We start from the raw sequence: 12,650 nt of genomic DNA, 5'->3' as shown, positions 1-12,650 counted from the left end.
TTTCCGATGGTCTTAGGCGACCCCTGTGAAAGGGTCGTTCGACCCCCAAAGGGGTCGCGACCCACAGGTTGAGAACCGCTGCTAGACAGTACAAAAGCACTCGAGCTGGGGACGCGGGATGAAACGGCTGCCTCGGCATAAGACAAGTCAGGTAGGCTGCAAGAGTTTGCCTGCCAATACACCAAACCCGGGCAGCACCCCCCCCCCCACTTCTTTCCTGTACTGCCTCTTCAGTTCCCTCTACTGACACAGCTTCAGCCCTTGCTGGCAAAGGGAAACTTACTTTAAAAGGCCCAGATGCATTTACACAGCCCAGTCAAAAAAGGGTGAATTTGAAGGGAATACATTAACACCTGGCCTACGCGGCACTTCGCAGGCTTCCCGCACAGATCCTGTAGTCGGATGTCTACACCGGCCTGGCGCGTGCCCTGGCAGCCTGCTGCCCCTCGGGGTTCGCCAGGAAGGCACCAAAAGCAAGGCAAGAAGAGATGAGTCTGCACAGAATCTGGAACTCATTTCTCCTCTTCTTTTCCTACAGCTCCAGAGTTCCCGTCCAAGGCACGCCAGGACCGGGTCTTCAAGGACGGGAAACCTGAACAGCGACAGGGCGCTGGGGAGACGGTTCAGGCCCCGTGGGACGTGGGCAGCGGGCGCCTGGAAGCCAGCCTCCGAGGGCCTCAACTCCAGCGGCGCTGCCTCGCAGTGACGAGAGCTGCCCGAGGTCTCCCCACAGCCCCGGCGCAGGGCGGCAGGCGCGGGGCGGGCCCGGACGGAGGCGCGCGGTGATTGGACGCTGGCGGCCCCGCCTCCTCATTCCGGCGCGTCGGTTAGGGGCGGGGCCGGCCGTCTGCTCCTGCTCTCGGGCAGCGGGCGCCTATTGACCCAGCGGCAGCCGCGCCGCCGCCGCCGTCTCCTCCTGCTAGTGGCGGGCGGTTAGGGACGCCGAGGGGCGCTGGAAAACCAGCGCTTCCTTTCGCAGCTGCCGCCGCCATCTCCACGTTTGCGGAGCGGGAAGGAAGGAGGGGACTTGCGGCTGCAGCTGGAGCAGGCTTCTCTCCGGGGATAGTCCTCTCCTTGCTCTCCTTTTCCTCCTCCGCGCGCCACCGCCGCCCGCCCCCTACGCCCTCTCATCGCAGCCCTACTTGGGGAGCGGAGAGGAAGGGGCGACGGGGGGCGGGATAGGCAGGCAGGTGGGGGCCCGTTGGGGGGCAATTCCTGCCCGATCCCCGCGTCCTCGCACCCCGCTTGCTTCCCGACCCGACCTCAGCTGCGGCGGCCGCTGCAGCAGGAAGGGGCTTAGTTGAGGGCGGCGGGGGCGGTGCCGCGGAGGCGGGGCCGGCTGTCCTGGTGCTAAGTTGTGGGGCTAGGCTCCTCCCGACCCGAACCTTCACCCCTCGGCTCCTGGGACCCAGCTCCGCGCAGTCGGCCCCGGAGCCGCCCAACCCACTCCTTCTGGGCGAGGAGGACACCCCTGCCCTTTGCGGAGAAAACTTTTCCTGCGGACTCGGTCGGGCGGCGGAGGCAGGAAGTCCGAGCGGCGACCTCTCCACCGCCTGCCCCGCTCGGCCTGCCGGGTGCCGGCACCGAGTTCGAGATTAAGTTTTCCGGGCCCTTTTTACGGACTGGAGGCGGGGCCCGCGTGGGGAGCGACGCCCAGGGAGGGCGGTGGGCCGGGGCAAAGGCCGAGGGCGCGTGGCGGCGCCCGCGAGAAGGTGCGGAGCGTGGTCGGGACCCGCATCCGCAATAGAAAGCGAGGAGAGCCCGAGCTCGGAAGTGGGGGCATCTCCGGCGGCCGCTTCCTAGAGCGTCCACCGCCCGGCTCCTTTGGGTGAAGACAGTGCCCTGGCCCCGAGTCTCCCGGGGAAAATGAAGTTAAGCCGCCAGTTCACCGTGTTCGGCAGCGCGATCTTCTGCGTGGTGATATTCTCGCTCTACCTGATGCTGGATCGGGGTCACTTAGACTACCCCAAGGGCCAGCGCCGCGAGGGCTCCTTCCCCCAGGTAAGCCCCGGGGGTGCTGAGTTCGAGGGGGTGGGGGGGGCGTAGTTACCCGCTGCTCCAGGCCCTCTCCCTCCCGCGGAGGCCCCCCGCCCGGGCTGGGCGAGCCCGGACTGGATGGAGGAAGACTCCTCCAGCCCGTCTTTGCCGCGTGGGGATGGCGGAGAGCCTGCTCCTCCCCGGCCGCGCCGAGTTAACAAAGTGCCGGGCGGCGTGCGCCGGCGGGACCGGGGACAGTGGCCCGGCTCCTGCACTCGCGCTCTGGCCCCTGAGGCCGGCCGGCCTCGGGCACCTGCCGGCCGGAGCGCGGGCGCGGCGTGGGGCGCTCCCTGGCTGGCGCAGCGCCGTCTGACCGCCCCGGGGCAGCCCCTCGGCCAGCGCGTGGTGAAGCTGCACAGGCCCCGAGCGCGCATCCAGTCGCGGAAGTGGATCCCGCAGACCCCGGCGGCGAGGTGTTTGGACCCCACCCACGCTTTAGAAATAGACAAAAGTTTAGTGGGTGTTGCAGTCCTCGTCGAGGTGAATCGGCAGGGTTGGTTTTAGTGTCGTCATTCTTCAGCTATGACATCGGGTTGGTTCGAAGCAGACGTGGGAGCCTAGCGGGGAAGCGCGTGTTATACCCCAGCCGGAAGCTGAGGGGCGCTCAGCCCTGTGCCTGGTGGTCCAGTTGTCAAAGGAGTGGGGGAAAGGACCCCTCTTCAGTCTTTTATTTAAAGTTGCTAAGAATAAGCAAACGGAGGAGGATGCCGTGCCGCGTGTATTTCGTTTCTAGTTATTTGCCACTGACCAGGACGCCAAGGAAGTTTTAGTTGAACTGAATATTGTGTAGTATCCCCTGTAATGAATGAACCCGAGAAACTCAAAACCCTCACAAACGGATCCGACAACCACTTGACTAAGGGATAGAGAAACGTGGAAGAGCAAGTTGACGTGTTAGTGTGTGTGTGTGTGTAACACTTTAAAGGACCAAAGAATACGTATCCTTGTCATTTGTTCTTGTGATACGTTAGGGCAAAAGGCTTGACTTTATTTCAAATTAAACTACTGACTTTACCTGAATTATTATAGAAGTGAAAAAGACCTCCAGGTGGATGCTACCATCGGTTTAGAACACGCGAAGTATTTTGCAGGTGTGAGGTAGTGAAAATCTTGTTATAAACAGATGTATCAAAAAATTTTAAAGCTTCTGTTTCTTCTAAGTACAGTAGTCTGATAGGGAAAAATATGGTGAGATATATATACATGGGGTATCTTTAAATCTTGAGTTTAGAGTTTGTTTAGTGCTTGTTAAGATTGGAAAAAAGTTTTAAAAAGGATACACCCTGTGAAGCAAGAGCAAAAGGAGGAATTCTGGGCCTTGTCTAATATTCTGTTTAATAATTTGGGGGCTCATTTTACTGTAATTCCTCCCCCCCCCACCCCCAGTAACCCTATTTAAAAAATTTTTTTCATTACAGGAAAAAATTATAAAAACTGATATATTTAACTTAAAGTGTTATCTTGAATTAGGTATTTGGGTTTGGTTTGGTGATCACTTGGAAATGATTTTTGCAAACATCTGGGGCTGCAGTTGACAACCTTGACATTTTACTGTTACTGAAGAAGTGAATGACTCATTCAGTTACTGGGACATCTCAGGCAAAGTTAATCCAATATTTTAATACACAGCCCTAGTCCTTGTCAAGGGGCTGAATTTCTGCTTAGAGTGTAAAGCATTTCATGGCAAGTGGCAATGGCTGCTAGAAGAGAAGGCCCTGTGTGTTTTCTGTTTTGTGTGCAAGAGGAGAGGGTTTGATAGGTGGAGTTTTTTGTATTTCAGGGTATGCTTCTCAGATTTTCAGTACTGGATTTCTCTGCTGATTTAGTTTCGGAGAGCCACTAAATCCCCAAGCAGATGGACAGGATAAACTTGATGTAAGCCTAACTTGTGTGTCTGATATCAGTCTTCCATGATAAACTCTATTTCCTTACCATCACCCAGTAGGTAAGGAAACTGAGGCACAGGGAGATGAACTTGTCCAAAGTCACACAGCTAAAAGCTGAGATTTGAATAGGCGGCCTTTGGGGTCTATGCTGTCAGCTGCTGGCTGTACTGTCTCTTAGTAATCCTTTATCTACTGTTAGGCCCCAGCCTACTTGTAGAAAGACCTGATGGGGAAGCCAGAGAACATGTTGCTCCTTAGCTTATGACTGTTATTTTTAAAATGTAATTTTTATTATGAAACCCTAATTAATATGCTCCTTTTACTGAACACGTAATACTTAAGATTTATACCTCCCCCAGAGTGTCTTCTAGCTCTCTTCAGAGCTAAACATTGTAATGAAAATCATTCATTGTGTAGCCCAGCATCCAACATTTGACTTGATTATTTATTTTTTTACTACTATCAGGTAACCTTAATTTGATGAGAACACCAAACAGCAAAACTTAGATTGCAGTGTATTGTAGTACTTTGTTGTGGTTGGCTACAGAATTCCTTAGTTATATTAGAGCCAAGGTAGGCAGGCACTATATGTCATTGAGGCAAGCGGAGTGATTTATCTAGGAAGGGATTGAACTCCTCTGATTTGTCCATTTTAGTTTCTTTCAGTTAATATGGAACCTTCAGGAAGATATATAGTCCATTTTATAAGATATGTTTTAAAACCATCCTAGATTAAGAGCAGTCTATTTTGCTGTTATTCTGGCTTCCACTCCTTCCTTCCTCCCACAACTCTGTGTTTCCCACCACTTGGCCAGACTCTGGGGTAAAAGTGGGCCCAATTCAGGGTGCTTCAGTTTCTCCCACCCTAGAGCAGCTGCCTGCTTCTAAGATAGTCTTTGGAAGGCTTTCCCCCTGTGCTCCTGGGAGGAATTTCTTTGAGGCCTGGAGGCAACAGGTGGCCTTGTCTGTTTTAGCATATGTACATATTTCAGGGTTAATATATCTCAGCTAGAAAAATTAATGAAAATTCAACTCTGAATGAAAGGCTGGCAAGGGCCTAATGCCCTAAAGATGATGTTTTGAGGTAATGTAAGAATTCCAGCAGCTAGAAAGGAGAAACATTGTCAAGGTCTTTCTGAAATGCTTTATTACTTCTTACAAGCATATTTCTCAAGTTACATAGGATCAACTGTGTGTATAATATGATGTCTTTTGTTTGGGCCTGGAGAGTTAAATTAATGAGCCAGGTTTTGTATAACAAATGATCAATCTTTAAATAACGAATATAGCATAGGACCATAAGGATTAATAGTAACTTTTGGGACTGATGAGAAATATGAAAATGAAGTTTCAAACTTCATTATTGTACCCAGATAAAGTGAGACTGTCTTTACATAAGTATTCCATTGAAAGAAACTGGAAAGTGGGGACTATTGTGCCTTTTGGTTTTTTAACTTTTAGTGTAAAAGTGTAATACACATATAAAAATAAGCTTAAACGCTTTACATTTCTAGTACTTTTTAAAGAGTCCAACATAGATGATGTTTAATAAAATTTGACCTCCACTCTCCAGTTGTTTTATCTCGCTTTAAGAAATTTGTGAATCTTTAATGATAGGTAGAAAAACATGATCTTCCCTGCTTCTTCACACTCCAGTGCACTCTATCTAAACTGTAGCACTTGTTGCTGGTGTTTGGGCAGGGGTGTATGTGGGAGCTTGTTTCATTTTGGGGGGTACAATGTTTGAGATCTGTGACTTTGGGGGAGGGGTGGAACTTCGACAGCGGTGGCAACCAGGCTTTTAGGAGGAATGCAAGAACTTGAAAGCCTCTGGTGAGGCTGGTCTCCTCTACCCGCCCCGCATCCAACAATCCTACAGGACTCCTCCTGCCCAGCACGTTTCACTAACACTCAACTTACTTCCTATACACCCCTGGGACAAACACTCGTGACTGCATCTGGTCTGAAGGTTTCAGTTTATTATTTTTAAATTGAATTGAATGTGCTGTTCCCAGATCAGCACTGCTGTCAGGGCCTAAACAAGTCCGTTTATTTGGGGATGTTGCAATCCTGTTTTGCAGGAGATTTTCTGTTACTCATTAAGGGATTTCTGAGTTGTGGAAAAAGCATTGACTAAAATTACCAATTTTATTTGTTGTTTTCACTTTGAGTCAGCTATTGCTTTTTGTGATGGCTGTTAAAACTTTGGCCTTTTTTGACAGATGGCATAAGTATTGAGATTTTCCTAGAAGGAGTAGTTCAGTAGCTGCTTCTGATCCCCTGCTTAATTATTAGCTTTTTTTTTTTTTTTTAGTCCAACAGTCTGTTTTTGTTTGTTGTTCCCTCCCTTCCATAGATAGCTTTAAGAAAACGGAAGGATATTCAGCAGCTGAGACATGATCTCTGGTTGCTGGATCATAAAGTCATTGCATTCTGACCCCGTCTGTCTTGGTGGTCAAGTTCATAGTAGCATAGCATCTGCTTTTCCAGTACATAAAGAACTAAAGAGGGGAGGAGGAACTCTGAAAGAGTGAATTTTGCTTTTTTTTTCATAGTTGTCAAGAGGAAGCAGACTATTTTAGCTAAAAGGGGTTTCTCTTTCAGTAGCAGATTTCAAGCCATGCTGCTAATTTTAAGGTTGAAATCATGCTTAGGATCAAATAAGTGCGAGGGTTAATTGTATTGAAATAGAGTTCAAACCTAGTATATGAAACCTAGTTTGAGTATTGCTAAATTTGCCTTATGATAGGAGGAAGTAAATCCTTTGCTTTAAATACACTCAGTTTCTTGAGATCATAACATAGTTTTTTTCTGTGAGACGCTTTAATGTTGTTAGTACTTTTATGCCGATGAGCATATAGTAGTTATCCATTAAATAGTTTGTTTGTTTTTAATTTTGTTACTCCTCACCTGAGAATATTTTTTCCATTGTCTTTTAGAGAGAGAGAGAGAGAGAGAGAGAGAGAGAGAGAGAGAGAGAGAAGGAAGAGGAGGAGGAGGAGGAGGAGGAGGAAGGAGGGAAGGAGGTGGAGATAGATAGAAATACTACCCGTTTGAGCGAGACATATTGATTGGTTGCCTCCTGCACCTGCCCCAACTGGGATAGGGAGCAAACCTGCAACCCAGGTAAGAGCTCTTGACCTGGAATCAAACCTGTGATCCTTCAGTGCATGGGCTTACACTCAACCACTGAGCCACACCAACCCAGTAAATATTTTACGTTAAATTTTTAACTTTAACATGCTGTTTTCTAAAGAAAATATCAACCTTGAAGCACTTCAGCTTAAAATTGTACAAATTCTATCTTTGTCTGCCTTACATCATCATTGCTATTGTAACATTTTGGTGTGGGGGCTGTCTTGTGTGTTGTAGCAGCATCTTTGTCTCTACTCAGAATATGCCAGAAACACCTTTTTCCCTCCTTTCCCTCAGGTGTAGCAACCCAAAATGTCCCCAGACGTTGTTGAATGTCCTATGGAGCAAAAATCAACCTTATTGAAAACCAGTTTGGCTGCAGTCTATCCAAAAGCCTATTCTTTATACACTGCTCTTCGTTAGCATTTTGTGTTTTAGGAAGGAGTGATCAAAAGGCTTAATTTTAATACTCAAAAAGATATCTAGCATTTTTGGATGATTGATATGTATCCTTTGTCTGGATGCCTAAAATTCACTTACATATTTAGGATCTAATTGCAATATGTTACAGGAAATATGAGGGTAGATTATGTTCATATACAAGTTAAGGAAAAAATGGAAGATTATTATAATGAAATTTAATTTTTAAAAAATTGGATATATTTATTCTGAGAAAAGCATTATGGAGAAAAGGTGATGGTAGTTAGATCATCTTTCACTTTCTGCAAGCTGAATTGGAGATTGGCAGTAGTCCAGGTTGTATTCCCTCTACTTTTTAGCACAGGAAGATAAGATATATTGATTAGTAACAAGGTAGTATAAAAGTCATATGTAAAAATAATTGGAGATATCTAAAATTTTCTTAGCAAATTATTTCCTTTCTTCAGTGTATCATTGTTTTATGTTAATTCTAATGATTCTGGTTACTGCATTTTGTATCCTTTCTTGAGATGAGAAAAAGCAGGGAAAGTGGAAAATAAAGTGTGTGGAGACTTCCTCTATTCATTTCATTTTGTTCTAAATAGCCTTCTTTAAAGAAAGGGGGATGAAGGTAGGGTTAGGAAAAGAACAAAGTTCTTGGCAAATATTTCCCTTCCTTCCCTTTTGTCTCCAAGGCCTCTGGTCTTAAACTCTGCCTAAGTCAGCTGCCAAATCTAGACTGCCACCTTTGTAGGGCCACACGGTAAGGATGCTTTTTATGTTTTTAAATGGTTAAACATTTCATGTCATATCCACAACTCATTTTTCTATGAATTGTGCTATAAGGGCAGGTGGCCCACAAAGGCAAAAATATTTTTAAAATGGCCCTTTACAGAAAATAATTCTCTAATTATTGGTTTAAACTGTATTTCTCTGTTATTAACATTGGAGACTTGTAGTGTGGTTTGACCTTGAAGTAGAGATGGGTTAATTAAAAACAAAAGTCTCATACTAGTAAACTGGTCGTTATATAAGCATTCATCAAATTTAGTTTGTTTTTTGGGAGTGTGGTTTGAAACTAGTGTTATCTACATGTTCATAGATTTCTAGGTATCCACAGAGAACTTTCATGCTGGATTACAGACGTGTTTGACATGTTTAATTTGTTTTCTTCCTATCACCTGAAGGTTTCTCACTGCAGGACTGCTTTGGGACACAGGGTTCTAGGGCATGAACTATACAAGATTAATCAAGTCTCAAGATTGAAAACCCTAACTTTATAATATTTGGATTTATAATAATTTACAGATAGACTGAATTGTGAACCTAATCTGACTACTGGGATTATTAGTAATCTATAGAGGGAGAGCCAGTGTCTAGGTATCTTCCTCATAAACCAAAGATCTGGGCCAGAATTTGCAGTCTTCTCTGGAACCCTGAGGGCTGCTCAGCATGGAGGCAGAGAACTGCAAGGATGTCTGAAAGGGCACTGGACTGCTATCCTACTTACCAAAGAGTAATTAATTTCTGCTCATTTTAATCTTCCTTTATGCTTCTTAAAGATAATGTGTGACTTTCTTCATTCCTTGTGGCAGAGGCCACCATCCCTTTTTTGTCCTCAGAGATTTTGCTGTCATCATTAATTTGCTGTAGAGTTAGTATGAACAAAGTGGGGGTAATTCTTCTCATTGAATGGTGTTACAACTTCTAAGTATATTTTCCCATTTTTAAATGTATTTATTTTTCACATGTAAATGGTTTCCCCACTGGCTTCCTTTTCAGGTCGGTGCCTTAAGAGGTTCAGAGAAATTAAGTGCTTTTTTCAAGGCAGAGCAGGCCCCAAAATGTGTTCCAATTCCACCAGTGAGCTCATTGTTCTGAATCAGGAGACTGGAGAGCCAGGGAATTTGCTGATTTTTTTTTTTCCTTTTAAACACCTTTCCTCTAGCACAGCTAGTGTTTAGTTTTGTGGTGGGAAGCTCTTCTCCTTCAGGGTGAGGCTGTACTTTGGGGCAGAAGATGTCCTTTGAGCAGTTCCCCTCTGTTCCTTCATACCAAAGATGTAGAGAAATGTGGAATTTTGGGGCCTTGCCTTTGTGGTAGATTTTTTAAAAAAAATCCTGTGGAACATTAGAGGATGGAAGCCTGAGAGTATGAATCATTCTCAGAATTATTTTCTACACAAAAAATTTTGCATTTTTAGAACCCAATGAGGTATTCTTTTTAATATTCACCAGAACCCCAGAAAAGTGGTAATATGAAAAAAATCAGACATAGAATTTTAGAGTAGGGAGAGTGCTTCCAGATCTGGTAATTTAGTCTTTGGTTTTTCAGATAAGGACATTGAGACATGTAAAATTCAGAAATTTGCCCCAGATTTCAGAACCAGTCATAGCATACCTAAGACACTATAATTCAGTGGCCCTTATCTTGTACTATACCCCACATATATTTGAAAACTTCCTATGTATTCAGCACTATGGAGATTACAATAGACATATTAGATACATTACTTGCTTTGAAAAGGCTTCTTGGCTATTTGAGGAGATATAACTGCCATTGTGAAACAATAAGAGACAGTTAAGTGTCATTTAATGGTTCAGTAAGAGTTAAAGAAGTTAAAACAGTGCCTGGCATTCAGTAAATGTCAGTTATTACCAATGAACAAATATTTATGAACAGAGATTTACCTATTATGTATTAGGCACTGTTGTAGGTTCTGGTTATACAGGAGCAAAAAATGAAATAAGACTCTGTGATCTTAATTCATATCCCCCCACTTATTTTGTTTTGTTAATCCTCACCTAAGGATATTTTTTAGTTGGTTTTTAGAGAGAATAGAAGGAAGTGAAGGAGGAGGAGAGAGAATCGAAATGAGAGAGACATGTTAATTGGTTGCCTCCTGCACGATCCCTGGCCCCAGATCAGGGATTGAACCTACAACCCAGGTACATGCCCTTGACGGGGAATTGAACCCACTGCCCTTTGGTGCACAAGGGGATGCTCCAACCACTGAGAAACACTAGCCAGGGATGAATTCATACTCTTGATAAAAGGGCAAAGGTTTTAAAGGGAATTTAGAAGCAACAAAGTTATGGTTATGGCCCAGGCCAAGCTGACCAAAGGACTTGGGAAAAAAGCTAGGCTTTTCTGATTGGGTAAGGCTTTGAAGGGAGAAATAACGTTCTTGAATATGAATACAATGCTTTCAAAGGCTTGGAGTCATGAAGGAACCTGGAATCACAAGAAGTGAGGAGATTGACTTGGAATCTTTGTTGCATGTTAAGAGTAGTTGGGAAAACAGGGTAGGTAGTTTGGGATCTGATTGTGAATTACCCTGAGAACCACTCTGAAGAGTTATGAGTTAGACAGAAGTAAACCATTTGAAGTTACTCAGTATACCAGAAAGCTGCTTGAGAAAAGCAGGACTGGAAAATTAATTTCATAGAAAATTTTAGACCCAGAAGACAGCTAAGAGTATATTCAATCTAGATTATTCTGGTAGCAGTGTGTAGGAAGACTCGGAAGCAGTAAGGAGCTGAGAATCTGTTGAGGTTATCCTATCTAATAAAGACAGAATATGCAAATTGACTGTCACTTCTCGACAAAGATGATGGCGCCCACAGCCAATAAGGAGGAAATATGCAAATTGACGTGACAAAGATGGTGGCAGCCGGGTCGGGGCGCAGGTGTTCCGCCCCACCCTACCTGGTCCGGGCCTCTGGGCAGCGCGCGAAGGCGGTAGGTGGAAAGGCAGCAAGGTGACTCTGGGCTGGAGCGAAGGCAGAAAGGCAGCTCTGGGCTGGAGCGAATGTGGAAAGGCGGCTCTGGGCTGGAGTGAAGGTGGTGCCAGCACCCAGGGGAAGGAAGGCCTATTCTTGCACAAATCTTCATGCATCAGGCCTCTAGTATAGACATAAGGCAGTAAATCCTTATACTAGTACTGAATTGGCTAGAGTCAAGAGGAAGAGGAAGTAAGTGGCGACATTGTGTAAAAAGAAGCAGCAAGTCTTTCTAATAGATTTGATAAAGGGTTGGTTTGAGTCAAACATTTCTTCCACCTTTTTCCTTTGGGGTATTAGGAGACTGTACTATTTGCAGAAGGGTATAGTTTGAAAGATAAGCTGGTTTGGAAGCCAAGTTCAGTTTCTTTTCTTTTTTTCTTCTTCTTTTTTTGTATCCAAAATGTGTTTATTGGAATGGTTTCCCACTCATCTTGATTTGAGGTGCTTTTAGTGCTGCTTCCTTCTGAAGGAGCATCCTTCTGTAAGCCTTGCTTTTCCTCCTGGTGGCTGACAGAGAACAGTGGAGCAACCAACACACAAAACTACCATTTATGCATGGCTAAAGATGGTGGTGATTTTATAGCATCCTGGCCATATTACATGCATGAAGTAGGAATTGGGGCTCTGCACCAGGTGCTTCTTCCTGTGTTTCCTCTTCTCTTCTGGAGAAGGACGGAGGAATCCTTAGTGAGAGGCATATTGTAGTGGGGAGGTCGTCATCGCCAGAAAGGCTTCAGTTTCATTTCTGATGATGTGAACATTAGTAGAAATAGCCAAGTGGGCTGGAATGCCAGAGTGAGAGATCAGAGAAGAGAGATGCTGATCTGGTAGTCATCAGTATATGAGAGTGAATGAGCTCACTTGGGACTATGCTTTGTGAGAAGAGAGCAGAGAGCCAAGTACATTTCTTATAGCCAAGAGCTCCGCTTCTTATATTAAGATTATTGTGTAGCAGATGTTAATAAATTAAGCAGCTTGTATTCAAATTGTCAGAAGCCAGATCGTTGATCAGCACACCTAAGAAAAGATAAATATATCATAAGGAAAAATTTCAAAGAATAATTTCAATAGGAAATCATTTTTTCTAGGCTTAAGAAAATTCTTGTGTGTGTGTGTGTGTGTGTGTGTGTGTGTGTGTGTGTGTGAGAGAGAGAGAGAGAGAGAGAGAGAGAGAGAGAGAGAGATGGAGAAGGATAGATACTTAATTAAATATTAAAAGGCAATACCCGAAGTAGGGACCTCAAAGTTCAAGGTTATTCTGAAGTCAGATTTCTGAGAATATCAGAAATCCAACTGCTTCTTGTTTATGGTGAAGAAGAGTCCCTACTCTTTGATTGGTTTCTGACCCCCCCATAAACTGAAGAAGTAAGAACTGTGTTTGTGCCCA

The 12,650-nt window shown here is 45.0% G+C and overlaps 1 protein-coding gene and 1 pseudogene across 4 annotated transcripts in view; one reads left to right on the top strand and one right to left on the bottom strand.

Annotated features, from left to right (window-relative positions):
• Positions 1–1,348: 1,348 nt before the first annotated feature.
• MAN2A1 (mannosidase alpha class 2A member 1) overlaps positions 1,349–12,650 on the top strand; it is a 159,711-nt gene continuing 148,409 nt past the window's right edge. For 2 of the 4 annotated variants that reach the window (XM_059693936.1, XM_059693935.1), the window contains exon 1: positions 1,351–2,001. In XM_059693936.1, coding sequence (XP_059549919.1) covers positions 1,867–2,001 — 135 coding nt within the window. In that variant the 5' untranslated portion in view covers positions 1,351–1,866. Of the gene's footprint in view, positions 2,002–12,650 lie in introns of all 4 variants that reach the window. The other 2 variants (XM_059693934.1, XM_059693933.1) reach the window with 2 other exon arrangements.
• LOC132233373 (small ribosomal subunit protein eS27-like) lies at positions 11,625–11,961 on the bottom strand (annotated as a pseudogene).

Source organism: Myotis daubentonii, chromosome 4, assembly GCF_963259705.1.
Source record: "Myotis daubentonii chromosome 4, mMyoDau2.1, whole genome shotgun sequence".
Taxonomy (NCBI): Eukaryota; Metazoa; Chordata; class Mammalia; order Chiroptera; family Vespertilionidae; genus Myotis; species Myotis daubentonii.
This window is presented reverse-complemented; position numbering and strand designations above follow the sequence as displayed.